This window comes from Spermophilus citellus (assembly GCF_964194105.1).
Source record: "Spermophilus citellus genome assembly, chromosome: 2".
NCBI classification, from domain to species: Eukaryota; Metazoa; Chordata; class Mammalia; order Rodentia; family Sciuridae; genus Spermophilus; species Spermophilus citellus.
In genome coordinates, this window is record NC_138183.1 from 6,974,110 (window position 1) to 6,995,710 (window position 21,601).

The following is a 21,601-nucleotide window of genomic DNA, read 5'->3' on the forward strand; positions in this document are numbered from 1 at the left end:
TAACTGAAGAACACAAGCAAACACAAAAATGTCAATATTTAAACGGACAACCTCAAACGACATTCCCCAAACTCTTGAGTAAAAGTATTCTTCCATTTTGACTATTGCCAAGTCATTTTCACACACACAATGACTTTGCTACAAGAACAACATACTTCATAGTCACCTCAAATACTCCCCTGAAAAGGATTCACATTTGGAGAAACAGGAGCTCAAAAGGATAATGTGACCTGCCTAAGGTCAACTGAAAATCAGGAGGCACCAGGAATAGAATGAAAATTTTCTTAGTCCAGACCTTTAGGCATTTCAAACAGAATGGCTGCTCAGTATAATCCCAACTGCTATGAACAAGCCCCCCAGTGCTAAAAGAAAAATCACTCTAATACAAATCATGAGCAGAGAATTGCCTAGAAATCCAAGTGTCAAAGTCTATCTTGAGGATGTTTGGTAGGTTCCTCAGCACAACAATGCTGGCAAATCAAAACTTTTCTTCCCCCGTTTTCTCATTAAAAGAACATGCCTTATCCTACTGTAGCTAAACTTTGTGCAGGCTCCACAATGACAATGAAGCAGACCTAGAAAAGGAAGGCACAGAAGACCAGGCGGCCAATCAATATAACGGCTGTCAGGAAAGAGCAGGAGGGAAATCCAAACTGGTCCTCACAAGGATCATACCTCGCCCAGGGGAAACTCCAAAGAAAATCTCACTTCCAGCTGGGTGAGAAGGGAAGACAGTGATGTTGGAGAATACTGGCAATGTGTGTAATAAATATTTACGTGTTCTTCTGGGTGTTTAGGATACCCAGAAGAACGAGACAAAAAAAGTAGGGAAAACTGCTGGCACAGGCAACAAGAAGTGACAGGGAGGAGGGTGATGGGGAGAATGAAGACACTTCTTCAAGCAGTAACGTGGACGATGTGATCTGGTGTTGTGGTCTGGTTACAGCTTTGGAGTCGGAGAGCCTCCAATTTTATCACGGGACTATTTATGAATTGGACTTCTGAGTCATCCGCATAATATACAGCGCCTCTCCGGGCTGTGGGAGTTGGATGAGATGACGCCGATAAAGCCCTTCGCCATGGGATGGCGCTAGTAAGCATCTTCCAGGGACTGCTCTTTTCAGCAATTCATCTTCTCTCCCCTAAAGCCTAACACAGTGCCTGGAATCTCTCAGCTGATGGGGGCCTGTCGGCTAACTGAACCAATGCCTGAAAAAAATGAACAGAAGCGCGGAGAAAGAGAGCCCTCGGGGGAGAACCTGGGGCGCGGGCAAGGCCTACCCGGTGCCGGGGCAGGACGCGGGGAGGCTGCAGCCGGGACGGGTGGCGGACCCTCCAGGCGACCGCGAAGCGCTCCGTCGCGCCTCGAGGGAGCTTCACCGCCGGACGAGGAAGCGTGGGTGGGGCGCCACGAGACGCGCCGGTGGGGAGAAGGGAGGAAGCAAAAGGGACCCGGGTGAGCAGACGGAGGCCCGGCGCCGAGCGAAGGGGGCAGCAGCTGGCCCGTTCTTTCACAAGTGCCCTCCGGTCCCCGCGCGGGGACCGTTTGGACGTAACCGCCTCCCGTCTCAGCGCCTGTCCACCCGGCCCGGGCTCGTCCCGCCGCCACCACCTCATCCCGCTCCCAACTCCCGCCCCGCTCCCGTTCAGCTTCCACCCGGACCCTCACAGCCGCCCCCGCCGACTTGGCCCGCTCCGCACCTCACACACGATCCTTCGGCGGCGGCCGCCATCTTCGCGCGCGCGCGCGCCCAGCCCCGCCCCCAGACGCCGCTCCCACGTGACTGCTCGCCCCGGGACCGGGCGCGTAGGCGGGATCTTTAGTCACGTGACGGCGGGGCGGGGCCAAGATGGCGATGCCCAGGGACGTGAGGAGCCCGTGGTGGGGGCGGCGGAGCCCGTAAAGAGAGCCGAAGAGCGGCGACGTCTGCACCATAGGTTGGAGGCAGTGAAGGGTCATCGGGCGCTAGCTTGTAGCCGCAGACTACTGCTGGTGGAGCTCCCTCCTCAAAGCTGGAGAAGATTGTTGGCAGAGCGAAGCTGCTGTTCTCTTCGTGGCTGGGTGAGGGGCCCAGAGGCCAAGGCATCCCTACTCACCCCGACTTCCCCAGAGCCCTAGGCGTATAGACATGACCCGAAAGTGCCCTCCGGCATCCCCGGAGTCCGGGGCTCCGCTGAGCGGTACAGTGCTGGCAGAGGCGGCAGTGGTGTTCGCAGTAGTGGTGAGCATCCACGCGACCGTCTGGGACCGATACTCGTGGTGCGCAGTAGCCCTCGCAGTGCAGGCCTTCTACGTCCAATACAAGTGGGACCGGCTGCTACAGCAAGGAAATGCCGTCTTCCAGTTCCGAATGTCTGCAAACAGTGGCCTACTGCCCGCCTCCATGGTCATGCCTCTGCTGGGACTGGTCATGAAGGAGCGCTGCCAGGCTTCTGGGAACCCGCACTTCGAGCGCTTCGGCATTGTGGTGGCAGCCACTGGCATGGCAGTGGCCCTCTTCTCCTCGGTGTTGGCTCTGGGCATCACTCGCCCGGTGCCCACCAACACTTGTGCCATATCGGGTTTGGCAGGAGGCGTCATCATTTATATCATGAAGCACTCGCTTAGCGTGGGCGAGGTGATCGAAGTCCTAGAAGTGCTGCTGATCTTTGTTTATCTCAACATGATCCTGCTGTATCTGATGCCCCGCTGCTTCACTCCTGGGGAGGCACTGCTGGTACTGGGTGGCATCAGCTTTGTCCTCAACCAGCTCATCAAGCGTTCTCTGACTGTTGTAGAAAGCCAGGGGGACCCAGTGGACTTCTTCCTGCTGGTGGTTGTGGTAGGGATGGTGCTCATGGGCATCTTCTTCAGCACTCTCTTTGTCTTCATGGATTCAGGCACTTGGGCTTCCTCCATCTTCTTCCACCTCATGACTTGTGTGCTGGGACTTGGGGTAGTCCTACCCTGGCTGCACTGGCTCATCCATAGGAACCCACTGCTTTGGCTTCTTCAATTCCTCTTCCAGACAGAAACCCGCATCTACCTCCTAGCCTATTGGTCCCTGCTGGCCACCTTGGCCTGCCTGGTGGTGCTCTACCAGAATGCCAAGCGATCATCTTCTGAGTCCAAGAAACACCAGGCCCCCACCATTACCCGAAAATATTTCCACTTCATTGTGGTAGCCACTTACATCCCAGGAATCATCTTTGACCGGCCACTGTTGTACGTGGCTGCCACTGTATGTCTGGCAGTCTTCATCTTCTTAGAGTATGTGCGCTACTTCCGCATCAAGCCCTTGGGTCACACTCTGCGGGGTCTCCTGTCCCTCTTCCTGGATGAAAGAGACAGTGGACCGCTCATCCTGACACACATCTACCTGCTTCTGGGCATGTCTCTTCCCATTTGGCTGATCCCCAGACCCTGCACACAGAAGGGTAGCTTGGGGGGAGCGAGGGCCCTAGTCCCCTATGCAGGTGTCCTGGCTGTGGGTGTGGGTGATACCGTGGCCTCCATCTTTGGCAGCACCATGGGGGAGATCCATTGGCCTGGAACCAAGAAGACTTTTGAGGGGACCATGACATCTATATTTGCACAGATCATTTCAGTAGCTCTGATCTTAATTTTTGACAGTGGAGTGGACCTAAACTATAGTTATGTTTGGATTTTGGGATCCATCAGCATGGTATCCCTCTTAGAAGCATATACTACACAGATAGACAATCTCCTTTTGCCTCTCTACCTCCTGATATTGCTGATGGCCTAGTGTTACACAGTAGCAGTGATGGAGGGAACAGAGACATGAGGATAATTAATGGTCCCCACAGTAGTTAGCCACTTGGGCATGAAGACCCAAGGGTAAAAAGCAGATTTGGTTTTTCAGTTACTCAGACTTAAAATAAAAAATAAAAACCTCTCCTGATTTTAGTTTTGCCAATATTTAAAAAAGAAAAATGTCTGACAGTACAACAATTCAGAGAACTTGAGATGTAGAGCCCCCCTTTGTTTTTGTGGTGTTGGGGGGGCCAGAATGGACACTGAGGCATTAGAGCATAATGATTAAAGCTTCAGGTTCTAGGGTTAGTCTGATCAGAACTCTTGGCTGCACGACCTGTTAACTGTATGGCCTTAGGTGAGTCATTTAACCAGTCTGAACCTAAGTGGATGGTAAGAGGATCCAATTTGAGATAATGTACATGAAATATCCAGCTGACGGCCCACCCAGGACTAGCAATCAGTAAGGGAAAATGTCTTGGGCTGGGGCTCAGTGGTAGAGTGTTTACCTAACATGTGTGAGGCACTGGGTTTGATTATCAGCACCGCATATAAATAAATTAATAAAATAAAGGTCTATCAACAACTGAAAATTTTAAAAAAAAAAAAAAGGAAGATATCCTTATTACCCAAGACCAGTCTTCAGTTCATTGAAAAGCCAGGTGAGGGGAAAAAAAAAAAAAAGGCCAGGCGAGATAAGAGTTGTACTTGGAAACCAGAGTGACCTTTGTTCTCCTGACTTCACTTGGAGGAGAACCCAAGAGAGAAAGAGCCAAATGCATATGTTTTCTCCTACTTAGGCTAGGAAGAGCTAAAGGGAGAAATGGGTCAGCTTCTGGGTCACTTGGAAGGGCTGGAGGGAAAGGATCAGATCCTAGACTCAAGTCCTATTCCAACCAGCCTCGCTCCAAACTCTCCGTAGCTGGGCAGTGCTATAGAGAAGGATTGGTCAGACATTTCTGACTCCTTGTCCTAGGGTCCCTCCTGAAACCCTTTCACATTCCAGTGAAAGGGTCACATTTCCAAGCCTGTGTTTGTCTCTAATGGTATATGAATCTAGGAGAGATTCACAGGGTCTGGGGAGTTTTCTGAGAGTTAAAATGGGTCCACTGGGGGTGCATACTCCAGTCAGGTCCCAAACTCCAGACCACATGCCACAGGGGTAACGGCCTAGCCAGTAGCAAGAAGTCAGCAGGCGTTCACTGAATGGAAAGATAGCACAGCAGGATTCCTAGGCTGGGTAACCCAGCCTGGCAAGAAGAGTAAGAACTTAGGCCCACCACGGCCAGAAGCCAGGCATGAACTTCAGAGCTGGAACTCTTCTGCTTAGGAATTACTGCCAAGTCATTTCCCTCAGAGAGGAGTACTAAAACATTCTCCTGGATCTCAGCAAACTTAACTCATTCCTTCTCCCGCTCCCTTCTGTGTTGGCAAATGTGGGTGAGAGAGCATCAACTTCACTAACCAGCTCCCTGAGTGGCCTTGGGAAAGAGCTCTCTGGTGCCGCAGTCTTGGCTGGGCACAAAATCACGAGCCACTCACAGCTTTGTAGAGTCAAACAGCAATTCTTTATTCCCGAACTCACACCGGCCTCTACACACACGTTCTGGGGAAACCCAACTTCTGCCACACAATTCACGTCCCAAATACTTTCTCAATTCCAGGAGAACTCAACGGGAACTCAGGCAGCAGGATACACCCTATTCCCAGCAGCAATAACCTTAAACCTGGAACTGCCTTAAATCCAGATTGTCCTAAACCGGGAACGCCCTAAACCCAAATTATCCTAAACCGGGATACTTCCTAAAACCTGCAGGATACACCCTAAACCTGGATCCACCCTCGTCCTTGAGCAGGGTCACCTTTCTCAAACACACATGCAATGTCACAGCGAATTTCCAAGGCAAGTCCATTTAACATGGGGTACGCTGGCAAGGAAATTTCGATGCGTCATTCCTACTTAGTAATGGCCCTCAGCACTCTGGGCCTTACAGTAGGGGAAGAACTAAGCCAAGGTTATAGATGTGGCTGCCAAAGCTAGACAAGTGATGCCCAGAATGAGGACAGAGAACTATGGTGGGCCTTTCTCAAGGAGGCTGCTCTAGCTTGTAGTGACTTTGCTAGAGTGTGGGCCCAGTGTTATCAATCGCTCACTCATTGAATGAAGTTAATGAAACCTGGATTATTATGTGGAATTTCCCAATTTTAAAAAGTTATATTTTCTGGGTGCTGTGGATGAAATGGGTCCTGCACATACTAGGCAAGTGCTGTACCACTGAACTACATCCTCAGCTCAAAAGTCTGATTTTAAATGCTGAGGCTCAGACGAAACACATCTGCAGTCTGTAATCAGCCAGTGATTTCCATTTTGCAACCTCTGGACCAGACCTCCACTAAGCAGGTTTTTGGATTTAGAAGTTGTTTCAGAAATTCTGGGTGTCTTCCAAGTATGCCAAAGCAGGAGGGGCCACTGGAGGCCTGGTCTGGCCTCCTTGTTGTCCAGGTAGGGAAATGTCCCTGAGAGAGGAAGGGCCTGGCTTGAGACCAGAGACTGGTAATGGATTCCTGGTCCTGGGCTTTTTTTCCCCTCTCCAGCAGAGGATTGGACAGCACAAAGAACGGGAGCCCAATTTCTGTATATCAGTGACAGATCCTCTGAAAGGGACATGAGGAAGAGTACCACATTTACAATAGCCTCAAAAAAAAAAAAAAACAACTTGGGAATTAACCTAACAAAAGAGGAGAAAGACCTCTACAATAAAAACTACAGAACACTAACGAAATTAAAGAAGTCCTTAGAAGATGGAAAGCTCTACCTTGTTCTTGGATAGGTAATATTAATATTTTCAAAATGACCATACTACCAAAAGTACTATATAGATTTAATGCAATTCCAATCAAAATCCCAATGACATTCCTCATAGAAATAGAAAAAGCAGTCATGAAATTCATCTGGAAAAATAAGAGACCCAGAATAGTTAAAGCAATCCTTAGCAAGAAGAGTGAAGCAGGTGGCATCACTATATCAGACCTTAAACTATACTCCAAAGCAATAGTAACAAAAACAGCATGGTATTGGCACCAAAATAGACTGGTAGACCAATGGTACAGAATAGAGGACACAGAGACTAACCCACATAATTACAGTTATCTTATATTAGACGAAGGCACCAAAAAACATACATTGGAGAAAAGATAGCTCTTAAACAAATGGTGCTGGGAGAACTGGAAATCCTTATGCAACAAAATGAGATTAAACCCCTATCTCTCACCATGCACAAAAATCAACTCAAAAGTGGATCAAGGACCTAGTAATTAAACTAGAGACCCTAATAGAAGAAAAAGTAGGCCCAAATCTCCATCATATCAGATTAGGCCCCTACTTCCTTAATAAGTCTCCTATAGTGCAGGAATTAAAATCAAGAATTAATAAATGGGATGGATTCAAACCAAAAAGCTTCCAGCAAAAGGAACAATCAGTGAGGTGAATACAGAGTCCACAGCTTGGGAGCAAATTTTTACCACTTGTACATCAGATAGAGCACTAATCTCTAGTGTATATAAACAACTCAAAAAGTTAAACTCAAAAAAAAAAAAAAATCCTAATCAATAAATGGGCCAAGGACCTGAATAGACACTTCTCAGAAGGTGATATACAATCAATCAACAAATATATGAAAAAATGTTCAACATTTCTAGCAATTAGAGAAATGCTAACCAAAACTGCTCTAAGATTTCACCTCACTCCAGTCAAAATGGCAGATATTAAGAATACAAACAACAATAAGTATTGGCAAAGATGTGGGGGAAAAGGCACACTCATACATTGCTGGTGGGACTGCAAGTTGGTGCAGCTAATCTGGAAAGCAGTGTGGAGTTTCCTTGGAAAACTGGGAATGGAACCACCTTCTGACCCAGCTGTCCCACTCTTTGGTCTATACATAAAGGACTTAAAAACATAATACTGTATGGACACAGCCACATCAATGTTTATTACAGCACAACTCACAATAGCTAAACTGTGGAACCAACCTAGATGCCCTTCAGTGGATGAATGGATAAAGAAACTGGTATACATACACAATGGAATATTACTCAGCAATAAAAGAGAATAAAATCATGGCATTTGCAGGTAAATGGATGGAGTTGGAGAATATAATGCTAAGTAAAGTTAGCCAATCCAAAACAAAAAAAAACAAATGCTGAATGTTTTCTCTGATATAAGGAGGCTGATTCATAGTGGGATAGGGAGGGGAACATGGGAGGATTAGACAAACTCTAGATGGGGCAAAGGGGAGGGAGGAGAAGGGAGGGGGCAAGGAGTGTCAAAAAGATGGTGGAATGAGATGGACATCATTACCTTAAGTACATGTATGAAGACACGAATGGTGTGAATATACTTTGTATACAACCAGAGATCTGAAAAATTGTACTCTATATGTGTAATGTGAATTGTAATGCATTCTGCTGTCATATATAATAAATTGGAACAAAAAAATAAAATTTAAAAAAATGAACAGTCCACAATAAGAAAGAAAGCATGATGCTTTAAAATGCAAAAAAAAAAAAAAAAAAAAAACAGGAGCCCAGTTCTGGACCAGGGTGACACAGCTGAACAACTGAGCAACTGTGTGACTTAGCAGGTAGGTCACTTGCCTTTTCTTTGGCTCGGCTCCTTCACTTATAAACACAGATCATCATAACACCTTCCTCTCTGTGTGAGGAGTCATGTAAAACAAAGCGCAAAGTGTGCAGGGCGGCATGCGGCCAACGCCCACTAAGTGTTTGAGTGAAGTCACACACACTGCGCAGCAGGGCTTGGGGGTCGGAATGGTTTTCGGCAGGAGTCTCATCTGGAAAGCAAGAATGCTTGGGAAGAACGACAAATGGAGAAGCTGCATTCAGAAGTCATTTTTATTGAGTGTCTTACAGCGTAATTATTAGAGTTGCTCCTGAGAGAGGACTTGAAAATGGACCAGACCTCTTTCATGGCTGAGAGGCCACCTCAAGGGGAAGTTTGTGTGGGGGAGTAAGTAAGATCTTGGGGAAGGCCTTCATCCAGCCTGGGCCCTGCACTGCCACTTCAGCCTCCCCCAGCTGTCTGCAGGGCTGAATGCACAGACCCTGAAGGAGGAGAGCTCTGCAGGTTCACAGCTTCCCCACTGTAGCTGGCATGGGAGGCAGCGTGCTAGGGTTTGTAGTCCACAGCTGCACTGGGAGGTGACGGTCCCAACCCTTCAAGGGCTTTAGGTGTACAAGGCAGGAAACGGCAGCTCAGCTGTCGGCTGGAGCCTGTTGAGATTCAAGGCAGAACCACTCTCCCCAGTCCCCAGGGCCCCCTCAGGGGACTTGAACACACACACACCCTGCCACATACCAGTTCTCTGGGCTCCAGACGGTGCCAGTGGCTTCCATGAGGTGGAAAGTGTAGGCCTGGCGTGAGTGGTCTGAAAGGTTCTGCTCACTCTTGTGCACCACCTCCCCATGGATCAAGACCAGGGCTCCTAGTAGAGACATGAGCAGGTCAGGGGCACCGTAGGCCTAGTGCCACCCTTCCCAGGTCAGGAAGGGGTGCGGTGGTCCTCCCTGGAGTGATTTAGTGACCTCACCTATCCCCAAGCCTTTCCACAGTCTGCTTGCTCCAGGGTCCAAGCCATGTTGTTTAGACAGGGGCTCCCTGCGATCAAGTGTCCTCTGCTGTGGGCTGTGACTTTGGCAAGCCTTACAAAGGGCCTCTCCACCCCAGATGTGAGCAGAAGCCCTCTGCACTGTGCCAGTCAACAGGGACCTCCTGATGATGGTGGGGTGTACCTCAGTGTCCCTTTCCATAAGGAAGAGGGATCACGATTAGCCAACATCTGTGAAGCCCTTGCTGTGTGTCACCTAAATTCTTTATAAACATTCTAGATGCATCCCACTTTACATTTGGGGAAACTGAGGCTCAGAGTGATTCCGTCATTTACCCAAAGAAACAGACTGAGAAGCGGAGTCTGGACTCTAGCCTGGCCTGCTTGAACTTGCTGTGATCGCGCTGCTTCCTGACTTCCAAGTAACCTGTCAGCCCTACCTCCTCCCATTCTGTGACTTCCCAGTCCTCAGGTGACACCAAAAGAGCCTCCCAGATGCTGGGTGGTGGAGCACGCACAGACCCCTGGGCGTCCCGCCTACCTTTCTGCACTGGTGTGGGCACAAAGAGGCTGCTATCCCAGTCTGGCTCTGCCCCGAGGAAGCTGGTAGCAGGCCATGAGCCAGCAGGGGCCCGGATCATCCTTCTTGACACTCCGCCTGCAGGCCAAGATGGAGCCTCTAGACCCTCTGTTCACCCGATCCCTCTCCCTGGGGGTTGGGGTGGGGAGCCAGGGGTTCTCACTGGTGTGGGAGCCAGGGATGAACCAAAGGCAGCCATTCTCCAGCGTGGCATCCTCCAGCGCCATCCACATGCCCAGCACCCGGCCCAGGGGCTCCGTGTACAGGAACGAGGCATCCTGGTGAGGGGAGGCTGCGGCAGACCCGCCTGGAGCTGAGGACCCTGACCCTTCCCTCTGTCCCACCTCATCTTGACCCACTTCCCACTCCACCATCCTCCCAGACTTCCTGTTCTGAGAATCTTCTACTTCTTGACCCAGGGACTCTGAGCAGAGATTTTACCTCTTAAAGCTTCCATTTCTTCAACTGTAAAGTGGCCCCAACAATAACCTCCCTGAAAGGGCTGCTGGAGGGTTCCATAGGATAGTGTATGAAAAGTGCTTAGGAAAGGGCTGCACACCCTAATTGCTAAAAAGTAGCTGTTACCATTGAATTCCAGCCAGGTGACTAAATCCACCCTTGTCTTTCTTTTTTCTTTCTTTCTTTTTTTTTTTTTTTTTTTTTTTCTGTGCTGGGGATGGAATTCAGGGTCTTGCCTCGGCTAGGCAAGTGGTAAAGACCACTGAGCTACACCCTGGCCTTAAAGCCACCATTCTTTACCAGAAATGAGCAGACTCCAGCCACCAGATAGCCCACCCAGTGGTGTAAGTTTGGAAAGTTGGGGTTGGAGAGGGGATACCTATGACCAAGCATCCTGTTGTTGTTGTTTAAAGAGACAGTTTTGCTGTGTTGCCCAGGCCAGCCCTGAGTTTCTGGGCTCAAGCAATCCTTCCACCTTCCACCTCAGCCTCCAGAGTCACTGGGATTACAAGCAAGTGCCACTATGCATGACAGTAGTGAGTGAGTGTGTGCGTGTGCGTGTGTGTGTGTGAGTGTGTGTGTGTGTGTGTATTTGATTTCCTTTATTTCACACTGTCTGAAAACCATCCGTGTTAGAATCTATATTTTTAACCTGCTAAGGGTTGCTGTCAGATTTAAAAATCTGTGTGCCAGGGGCTCCAGGGTTCCCCCCACCAATCCCCTATTCTGGGAAGGAAAGGAAGGTGGCTCCTCCTCTCCTGGCCTGAGCTTTGTGCCCACAGGTAATGCAGTAAGTATTTTCCCTTCCTCCAAAGACCTGACCACCATGATATTCCTGACTTCCTGCCCATGGCCTCTGCTGTGCCCCACATACTGCTCACAGCTTACCTTCACCACCAAAGTGAGGTTGCTGCAAGATAGGGGAAGAGTCTGGTAAGAACGGATGAGAACAGGGAGGAGCAGGGCTTGATCTGAGTCTTATAGGATGCTCCTACCCTGGGTACCAGCTAGTGAGCCCCTATTGTGAGCCAGGCCCAGGAGAGAAGCAGAAGGAAAACCACCTGCCCAGCAGGGGGTGCACAGTCTGTCTGGGAGACAGCAAGCACTAGCCTAACAACGAGGTCATGAAGCAGAACCAGGAAAGGGCTAGAAAGAGCTGGGTCCCTCTTTTCCTCAGGGGTCTAGAAGGCTTTATAGAGGAGGTGGCACTGTACTTTGGAGCTGAGAGCAGAGCATCTCAGTAGTCAAAGAGGGGAGGAGGGACTCTTGGGGATCCCTTTTCTTCATACCACCAAATTCTAATAGAGCACAAACTCAGTACCAGGTACCCACTTCACATGTGCTCTGGCCAACTCAACACTGATAACCCAGCAGCTCTGGCCCACTATGGGGAGGGGCTTCCTATGAGCAGCCTGCCAGTTTTACAAAGGGTAAAGTAAACTGAGGCCTGGGAAGGACATATCACTCACCTTGAAGATGTACATGCTCTGCACCACCACAGGCATCTGGAGGCCCAGACTTCTGGCCAAGGCCTGGAAGGGGGCAGAGTCACACTGCAGCCTGCCCACATACACCTCTATCTGTCCCCACTTGCCCGTCCCCACCTCTGCTCACCTGCACCTTGGGGGAATGTGTGACACTCCTGAAGACAGGGTCATGGGCGTGCAGAGCTGTGGGACAGAGGCCTGCTGATGGGCCAGTCTCAGCCCCCATGTGTCCCTCCCACCCTGAGAACTGGACTCAGGCTTCACTTTGACACTTTCAACTATTTTAGGTGCTTTAAACTTTATGCTTTTTATAACCAAGTAACGGGCCCCAAAGACACCTTCATCCCACCCAGCCCCATCCCACCATGACCTTATCTTGGACCATCTGGCTATCTGGGAACCTCACTCCAGCCCTAACTCCCCACCCCTCAGGGAGGACGAAGGATTCCAAGGGGACTCTTAGTTGGCAGCAGCTTCAATACTTCCACTTCCTCTTTGTGATCTCAGGTGACTACTATTTCTCTCTGTAAGTCTTGGTCTCCTCCACTGTAAAGTGAGGAGGAGAAGAGCTGCCCACCTCCCAGGGCTTCTGGGGGAGCTAATGAACATGGGCAGCAGGCACAGTCGTCAGCGGTCTTTGTGGTTTTTGTTGTTTTATCTGCAGTACTAAGGAGTGAACTGGAGGGTGCTCTACCACTGAGCTACATGCCCAGCCCTTTTTATTTCTGAAATAAGGTCTCACTGAATTGCTCATATTGGCCTCAACTTGCAATCCTCCTGCCTCAGCCTCCCGAGTCACAGAGATTACAGGTGTGTGCCGTCATGCCAGGGATTATTTGCTATTTGGGTGGGGGGGTACCAGGGATTGAACTCAGGCACTCACCCACTGGACCACACCCCCAGCCCTATTTTGTATTTTATTTAGAGACATGGCCTCACTGAGTTGCTTAGCACCTCACTTTTGCTGAAGCTGGCTTTGAACTTGTGATTCTCCTCTCTTAGCTTCTCAAGCCACTAGGATTACAGGTATGTGCCATTGTGCCCAACTGCTGTTATTACTGTTATTACAAAAAAGTAAGTTTTGAATGCACTTAATGCCACTGAATGAAATATTTTAAAATAGTTATGGTGATTGGAGGCTGGGTTTGTGACTTAGTGGTAGAGCACTCGCCTAGTATGTGTGAGGCATAGGTTCAATCCTCAGTACCATTAAAAAAATCAAAAAATAAAATAAAGGTATCATGTCTACCTACAACTAAAAATATATTTTAAATAGTTATGGTGACAAATTTATGTCACATGAATTTTATCACAACTTGTTTACAAAGCCACCATGCTATAACTTCAGGTTTAAAAACAAGGGGTCCACAAAAATAATTACAACGTGATCCTGGGGGAAAAAAGTGAAAATTTCTACACTTGGTTTTGGGGTCTCAGAGTAGGAGTAATTTCAATATATCAGCTGCCCCTCAAGAGGGCTCCAGGAATCAACAGGTCCCAGGAATCCCCCATGCCTGGGACAGTAGGTTGTGGAGAAGCCTGCACATGCCCTCTGTTGGGGTCTCAAGTGGACCCCTCTTCCCAGTGCGGTGGTAGAAGTGCCATGTGATTAGCATTACACAACGTCAAAGACCACGACCAAAGGGGAGCCTGCAGCCAGAAAGGCGACTTGCCCAACCCCTAACTCAGTATGGATTTGACTACGGCTTCTCAGCTCTTCAGGCCATTTCCCATCTATGTCCTGCACTCCCAGGTTTCTGCTCACCATGACCAATTTTGTTGACTGATTTCTCTGGAGGCACCAAGAAATTTCCTGTGGCACAGAGAACAGGTAAAAGAAGAAGAATAGCAGTGCAGCCTCCCTCAGGCAGCTGGCCTAAGCGCCCTGCCCTCCCAGCCCTGCAGGGCAGACACCTGGATCCAACAACCTCCCAGGGGGCTCCCACATCTCTGAGGACCCAGCTCCAAACCTTTATTGTCCAAAACACCTTTCTCAAAGAAGAATCGAATCTTGTCACCACTGCTCAAGAAATAGTTTGTGCTGCCCTGTGGAAAGGGACATGGGAGAGAAAGAGAGAGCATCCCAGGGTCAGAGCAGGGGCTTCCCACGCCCATGGGCTACAGATCCCCAGTGACATCTTGGACATGTCCACTGAGGCACAGACAGTGGCTAGGAGCCCCAAGTGCCTGTAAGCAGAATTCAAAGCTACAAGCATCGGATTTTTCAGAAACCTCTTATTAGATTCCACTTAACTTACAATGATGCTACATCCAGATACACTCACTATAAATTGAAAACATTAGAAGTGCACTTAACACACCTAGCCCACAGAACATCCTAGCTTTCTCTAGCCTCCTCATGGGACACGTACAGTAGCTCACAGTGGGGCAGACCCATCCAGTCCAAAACCTATTTTACAAGCTTAAGTGTTTAATATCTTGTTAATTCATCAAGTACCGTGCTGAAAGTGAAAAACAGAATGGTTGTCTGGCATGGGAGACAGATGGTGAACACAGTATCTTTGCTTCCCATGATCAGGTGGTAGACTGGGAGCTGTGACTCCCTGCAACCACCCAGCATCATGAGAGAGTATGATATCGCGTGGTGTCAGTCCTGGAAAAGATCAAAATTAAAAACTCAAAGTATTGAATGAATGTACATCTAAAATCCTAAGTCGAACCATCGTAAGTTAAGGATCATCTGTGCCCTTTCTTCTTTCATTCCTGCTGCCCCAATAATCTACTGGCCTCTGGAGCATTTTCACAAGGCAGATTTGGGGTACCAGTTTCAGCCCTCTTTCTCCTCAGGACCCTTGAGTGGCCGGTCTGTGGCCACTTTGCTTTCCTGGGATGCAAGGCTTCTAGCTGCTGTAGTTTTCTCTGTTGCCACTAGATGGCAGGAGCTCCTTGGTATGAGCGTGAGTGGCCTGGACCAGAGCTCAGCTGCCCTGCAGGAAGGCTGACTGTCAAACTGTGTAGGGTTGAGATAACTGGATGGGAGAATCACTTGTCCGTCTCAGACTGTGCTGAGCCTTGGGAAACAGCATGTTTTGAGTTTGGGTGCAGGGATAAGACACACAGGCAGCCCATTAAAATCTCAGGGCTCGGGGCTGGGGATGTGGCTCAAGCGGTAGCGCGCTCGCCTGGCATGCGTGCGGCCCGGGTTCGATCCTCAGCACCACATACAAACAAAGATGTTGTGTCCGCCGAGAACTAAAAAATAAATATTAAAAATTCTCTCTCTCTCTCTCTCTCCCCCCCCTCACTCTCTCTTTAAAAGAAAAAAAAAATCTCAGGGCTCTCTCTGGGATGCTGGCCACAAGGAGGCCCTTTGTGGCAGGAGAATCTGAGGAAGTATAAGTATCAGACAGCTGACTTCAAATCCTGGCTCTACCAGTTATTAACTATGGTTTGGACAAATGATGGAAGCCTCACTTTCCCTCCCTTCCAAGTGGAAACAATAACCATATCTAAATTGTAATTGTAAATTCATAGTGACAGGTGTAAGGAGTGGAGCCTGGCACGTGGGAGCCTGCACCTGATCTGTTATCAGAAGGAGCCATGGAGGCTGGAGTTGTGGCTCAGTAGTGGAGCACTTGCCTAGCAAGTGTGAGGCACTTGGTTTGATTCTCAGCACCACATAAAAATAAATGAATAAAATAAAGGTCCATCAACAATTAAAAATATATATTATATAAAAATATTTTTAAAAGGAGGAGCCATGGCCTTAGGTCCTCCCTTCCAGGATGCTGCTTTGGCTGGGACTGACCCCCATCAAAGACCAGATTCCATCCCCACCTACCCCATGCACCCACCTGGGCTCGAAGCTGTTCCTCGTGTTGGGTGGAAAATTCTATGCGGCAGTGGGGAGGGACATCCATCTCGGCCACAATCTCACCAATCCTTTGTTTCATAGCCTCACACTCGTCCACAGACAAGAATCCTTCCAGCACCAGGAATCCATCCTCCTGGAACTGCAGGCAAGAATGAGGCTCAGGCTTCCCTCTGCACGCTTCCCCTTATGAACCGTATTTAATCTCCCCACCAAACCCCAAATGTGTGAAGTTGAGACCAATGTCCTATTCATTGCTCTGTCCCCTGCCCCTGCCGTGGTGTCTGGTGCCCTGTGAAGAACAATCAGTACTGGCTACTTGGAAGTTAGGAACGGAAGGAGAAGAGGAGGTTGTCCTGTACTTGCCCTCCAGTGGGCTGAGCCACATACAGCTGCATCCATGTATCCTGCTAATGTCGATTCAACATCTACTGTGTAGGAGACACAGCTTTAGGAGCTGTTATGAGCAAGCCAGCTGAGGTACCCGCCCTCACAGAGTTTATAGTCTAGTAAAGGAGGCCAGGCATGGTGGTGCATTCCTATAATCGCAGAGAGTTGAGAGGCTGATGCAAGAGGATCTCAAGTCCAAGGTCAGCCTCAGCAATTTAGTGAGAATCTAAGCAACTTAGTGAGACCCTATCTGTAAATAAAAATTAAAATGGTTGGGATGTGGCTCAGTGGTTAAGCACCCCTGGGTTCAATCCCTGGTGCTAAAAAAAAAAAAAAATGGAGAACAACGTTACACCAACCATCACATGGGGAAGCACACGATCATAAATGCTGAGTGCAGGGAAAGAGGGGGCAGGCTTTGAGAGCTAAGAGCAGAAGTATGTAATGGAAATGAAATGGGGGGCTGGGGATGTAGCTCAGTTGGTAAAGTGCTTGGCTTGCATGCACAAGGCCCTGGGTCCAATCCCCAGCACCTCAAAAAAAGAAAAGAAATGAGATGGGAGTCTTTGGCAGCAGCTCTGAGGGAATGGCATTTAAAGGGGCCTAAAGGATATCGGGAGGGGAAGAGATGACAAAGAACACTCCAGATACAGAGGATGTGCGAAGACTCTGAGAACATGAGGACAGGAAGAATCAGGAAGGGATGCAGCACAGAGTGAGGGCAGAATGGAAGGGAACAGGATGGTGGCAGGGGCGGGCCAGACTGAGAGCGGGCTTTCTCCTGAATGCGGGTGGAAGTTAAGGCAAATAGCCTACTCTGACTCGCCTCGAGTCCTTCTTAGGAGGTTTTGTAACAGGCATCTAAGTCTTCTTTGGAACCCACCACAGTGTCAATTTCCAATTACTGACAGCCCCCCACCCCCACACTAGCCCTGATGGATATCCAGTGTGGGTTGTCATACACCAGGTACCGCAATATTCATGACACCCACTACAAGCCCTTCTGTCTCTGGGAAAGTCTGTACTTTAGAAATTGGTGTTAGGCTGGAAATTGCCTTCCTGGGAAGTGGGACATCCATGGCAAACTGTGCACATGCTTGATCCAGTAACCACTCTTCATGAGATCAGGGAATGGAGCCTGGTACAGTGGTACATGTCTATAACCCCTGTGATTTGGGAGGTTAAGGCAGGAGAATTTCAATTTAAAGCCAGCCTTAGCAAGGCCCTAAGTAATGTGGAAAGATCTTGTCTCAAAAAAATACAAAGGGCCAGAGATGTGGCTCAGTGGTAGAGTGCTCCTGGGTTCAATTCTCAGTACCTACCCTTGGCAAAAAATATCAGGGAATAGAGGAGCAAAGATATATGTGTGTAGGTATTCACTAAGTCTTGTCTGATGAAAACTTACATTGGAATAGTTAATGATTACCTTAGTATCAAGGGATTAGTTTAACAAAGTATGGTTTCCCTGTCTGGAACACAAAACAGCTGATAAAGAAGCCCTGTGGTCACCTGGATGCTTGACTAGCTGGCATGAGGTCCTCCCTTCAATCCCCAGAACCATAAAAATCATGTAGAAAAATAGTTAGTGACTTGGGAATATGTTCCTGATATACTCTAAGAAGAGGAAAAAGTTGGCCAGGGATGAGTATTTGGTGGCCATGACAACTTGGACCAATGGTTTTCTCTCTGACCCTGAAAGTACTAAATGGGGCTAAGGGCCTTTTTTTCTTTTTCTTTTTGGGATTGAACCCAGCACCTTGTGCATACAAGGAAAGCACACTCCACCAACTGAGCTGGATCTCCAGCCCCGTGTGGGCCTCTTTAGAAAACAGGCTAGAGCTCCATCCCAGGCTGGGATGGACTTTTTTTTCTTGCAGTGCTGGGGATGGAAGCCAGGGCCTCACATATGCTCAGCCAGCTCTTACCATCGAGTACAGCTCTGCCCTAGGACAGATTGAAACAAAGCCTCTAGGGCTGGATACCAATACCAACAGCCTCCATCTGGAATTCCTGGATGATTATCTTAAAGTCTGTGTGCTCTAATTCCCGCAAGTTAGCCTGTTGAATTTGGACTGAGAACTGGGAGGACAACCTCCTGCCTGGCTACTTGCTGGCCAGTCCCCATCCCTCTGGGCCTTGCCTCCACACCACAGGCAGCCAGGCCAGCTGAACTGGCTGATCAGAATGCTTTATCGGTTTTGAGCCCCGCCCCCCCAAACATGCCCACGCAGGGTGCACACAGCCCCACCTCACCCCAGGTCCTGTAATCTGGATACCCCAGGGCTGTGTGTACAGAAGTTAGGTCTTGTGGTTGGGAACTGAAACCCCACTGTGGGCTTCAGTGTCCCTTTCTGTGAAATGACAGGGAGTGTTGAGTTCCCAAGGGGCTACTGGAGATCTGGACCACCCACACACACTTTTGTAGGACCCTCCCAGTACCCAGCCCAGTAGACCCCTACCTACCTTCTGGAGCTGCAAGGGGCTCAGGCAGGCCATGAAAGGGGCTCAGGCAGACCAAGAAAATGGCTCAGGGAACCAGAGGCTCTGGGTGTGGCTCCAGGGCTGGGGAGGAGAAAGTTCAGGAAGGGAGGGTGGCCACAGCAGAAGGCCCAGGAGGACTTAACCCTTCCCTACCCAGAGAGTAGCAATCCTACCACTCAGCCCTCCCTGCAAACATAGGCAGCCTGCACCCTCCACCCTGGGCCCCAGCCCTTTCTCCCTGCTCCCTTCTCCCCTCTTCACAACTAATCCAGGATTAGCCCTTTCCTATCTCCTTCAGGGTATTTCAGGGCTCCCTGGGAGTGTTCTGGGAGTGTCAGGCAGAGAGTGGGCTCGGAGGACAACGCTGTCTAGGTCCACCACTAGCTGTGACTCTGACAAAGGCCTGTCCCTCTCTGAATCTGAAGTGAAGAGAGTGAGACCCTTGGCATTAACATCTCTGTTGCAAGGTGTGTCTGGGGTGGCTTTGCATTCAAGGTGGAAGAGGTCCTGGGGGGACAGTCTGGGCCTCTCCCAGCTCTGGTGTGAACTGCTCCCAGTCTTGGGAAGACTATGGAAGGGAGTTGAGGGATGTGAAGCTCAGAGGAAGGCAGAGAAGGACAACCTAAGAGGAAGGGGGCTGGAGAGTGGGGCCTGGGTCTTCAGAATGAGGGAGATCAGGGTTCCTGTTTCCCATCCTCAGACCCAAGATGTTTACCATCTCAAGTTAGGCTTGGCAGGGAGGTCAGAACTGCCCGCCAGCCCGGTAGCTGACAAGGCCACTCTGGAAAACAAGCCCCTGGCCTTCCCAGAAATGATGCTTTGAATGACGAAGGGACAGAGTGTTTCAGGAGGGAGTGAGTGCAGGGACACTGTTCAGCCCTCAAGAGCCTTGGCCTCAGGTCAAGACTTGTTTTCTGGGCCACTGTGCTGGGAACGGCTGCTTTGTCCAAGCCAGGCAGGCTTCTGGAAGGTCAGGGGAGGTGAGCCCGCTGGGCTTCTGGGAGAAGCTCAGGGGGTCTAGGTGGGGGAGGAGAGAGGCCAGAGACATAACCATGAGGGTCATGGGGGCAGGGCTGTCCCCAGCTGTCCTAACCCCTTCTGATGCAGGCACCTGCCAACAGAGGAGCAGCGAGGCCCCTCATGCTCAGTCAGCAACCTCCCCAAGGACCTCCCTGCAGGCTGGCGGCAGAGGCTCAGGGAGGCAGCTCAGCTTTCAGGCCCACTCTCACTTTACCCATCTGCAGTTGGGACTAACAGAAGGGCCTCCTGTGAGCAGTAAGTTGAACACTGCTGATAAAGAGGTTGGCGTGAGCATGGCACCTAGGGAGTACCTGCAGCTGCTTTACCCAGTGCTACTGGGGGCCCTTTGGGGCAGAACGCAAAGGTTGATAGTTTTTAAATTTTTTGAGTTTCCCCAAGTTTTTCAAATTGCTGTTGGAACCAGAGAAAAGTCTACCACTGCGGTTTTAGGCAGAGTGGAAAGGCCTGGGTGGGAGTGGGTAGGGGAGGAACAGCTTGGCCTCCACCCTTGGTTCATTCTGCTGGACTCTGGGAGGCGGGTGGATGGTTTTCCCACATTGTTGTTCTTTCTAGATCAAACTCTAGTTCCAAGCACTGGCTGCAAGGCCCCATGGCTGGGGTAGGGGAGGCGGTGGGGATGAGGCATGGGGGCTGGTGGGAGGGCTACCAGACCAGACAGTCAAAAGACTCTACTGTGGAGGTACAAAGGGTCTTCTAGGGGGTGGACACTCAGCTGCTCAGTCTCCCTGTCAGCAGTCCAGGACAGGGGCAGAAGGGGGAGTCTTTGCTGAGACCTGAGGTTGCTTCCCTAAGGAATCAGAGACCTGTGGAGGGAAGAAGGCAAGGCCCTGGCTTATTCCAGAGAAGGGCCCATGCAACTCAGGTCTCCGGCCGAGGCCTCTCTTCTGCCACAGGTTCCCTGCTGGTCCAGGAGGAGGACAGGTGGTAGGAGCCTTCCTCACACTCAAGAGCTTCCTCATCTGTGTGCTGTGGTTTCTGCATGTCCCCCAAGTCCATCTGTTGAACCTCCCTTTCTTAATGTGGGGGAGGCAGGGCCTAGCAGGAGGTGATTGAGGCTGCCCATGAATGGACTGGTGCTCCTCCTGGCAGGCTTAGCTACTACGCCTTCTCCTCTCCCAGGGAGCCTTCTCCTTCCCAACTTCCGCTACCTTATGAAGCAGCACAAGGCCCTCACTAGATGTAGCTGTCAGGTCTTGGACTTGCCAGCCTCTGTACCATGAACCTAAATTACCCAAACTTAGGTATTGTGTTCTAGCAACAGAAAAAAGACCAAGACACTACAGTCATCATTGTTCCTCACAACTATCTTACTGATGCCATTCTGATTTTACAAACAGGGAAAAATGAAGTCTCATGTCAAATGAATTGCAAAACTGGGATCTGAAGGCAGCTCTGTCCATCTCTCTGAGCCTCTGCCCTTGACACCCAGCACCTTCAGCATGCCCCCCAAGGGGCTGAAACCTGAACGGGGCCTACCCACAGTGACTGTCAGCAGGGTTCGGTGGTGCATATCTGTAACATCAGCTGCTTGGGAGGCTGAGGCAGGAGGATGGTAAATTTGAGGTCAGTCTAGGCAACATAGTGAGATCTCCTCTTAAAATAGAAAACAAAAAGGGTTAGGGATGGAGCTCAGTGGTAGAGCACCATTGAGTTCAATCCCTAGCATCACAGAACCAACAAACCAACAGTAACAACAAATAAACCCAGTTGGGCATAGTGGTACATGCCTACAATCCCAGTGACTCAGGAGGCTGAAGCAGGAGGATTACAAGTACAAGGACAGCCTCAACAAGTTGGGAAAACCTTGTCTCAGAATAAACAAATAAAGGGGCTGGGGATGTGGCTCAAGTGGTAGCGCGCTCGCCTGGCATGCGTGCGGCCCGGGTTCGATCCTCAGCACCACATACAAACAAAGATGTTGTGTCTGCTGAAAACTAAAAAATAAATATT

At 49.7% G+C, this 21,601-nt stretch overlaps 3 protein-coding genes across 10 annotated transcripts in view; 1 reads left to right on the top strand and 2 right to left on the bottom strand.

Annotated features, from left to right (window-relative positions):
* The window catches only part of NUP188 (nucleoporin 188), a 56,590-nt gene extending 54,804 nt beyond the window's left edge, over positions 1-1,786 (bottom strand). For 3 of the 5 annotated variants that reach the window (XM_081265538.1, XM_081265540.1, XM_081265537.1), the window contains exons 1-2: positions 1,702-1,767; positions 1,282-1,374 (exon numbers count right to left, since the gene is read on the bottom strand). In XM_081265538.1, coding sequence (XP_081121664.1) covers positions 1,282-1,374; positions 1,702-1,733 — 125 coding nt within the window. In that variant the 5' untranslated portion in view covers positions 1,734-1,767. Of the gene's footprint in view, positions 1-1,281; positions 1,375-1,701 lie in introns of all 5 variants that reach the window. The other 2 variants (XM_081265541.1, XM_081265539.1) reach the window with 1 other exon arrangement.
* A 47-nt stretch (positions 1,787-1,833) lies between these two features.
* On the top strand, positions 1,834-4,207 carry DOLK (dolichol kinase). The gene has a single exon (XM_081265637.1). The coding sequence runs from the start codon at positions 2,130-2,132 to the stop codon at positions 3,744-3,746; it is 1,617 nt and encodes a 538-aa protein (XP_081121763.1). The 5' UTR covers positions 1,834-2,129; the 3' UTR covers positions 3,747-4,207.
* Positions 4,208-8,654: 4,447 nt separating this feature from the next.
* On the bottom strand, positions 8,655-18,707 carry PHYHD1 (phytanoyl-CoA dioxygenase domain containing 1). 4 transcript variants are annotated; one of them, XM_081281058.1, is made up of 11 exons: positions 18,593-18,706; positions 15,723-15,881; positions 13,878-13,953; positions 13,673-13,720; positions 12,035-12,090; positions 11,890-11,952; positions 11,309-11,330; positions 10,125-10,253; positions 9,923-10,039; positions 9,132-9,258; positions 8,655-9,046 (listed from the first exon to the last, which is right to left on the bottom strand). In XM_081281058.1, exons 1-11 carry the CDS (start codon positions 18,623-18,625, stop codon positions 9,001-9,003), a joined length of 876 nt encoding a protein of 291 aa, XP_081137184.1. In that variant the 5' UTR covers positions 18,626-18,706; the 3' UTR covers positions 8,655-9,000. The 4 variants fall into 4 exon arrangements, 3 of the variants coding, with proteins under 3 accessions (XP_081137184.1, XP_081137186.1, XP_081137185.1); XM_081281060.1 differs by lacking the exon at positions 18,593-18,706 and adding an exon at positions 17,639-17,656; XR_014020508.1 differs by lacking the exon at positions 8,655-9,046 and adding an exon at positions 9,364-9,575 and having other exon boundaries at positions 9,130-9,258; positions 18,593-18,707.
* Positions 18,708-21,601: the final 2,894 nt, after the last annotated feature.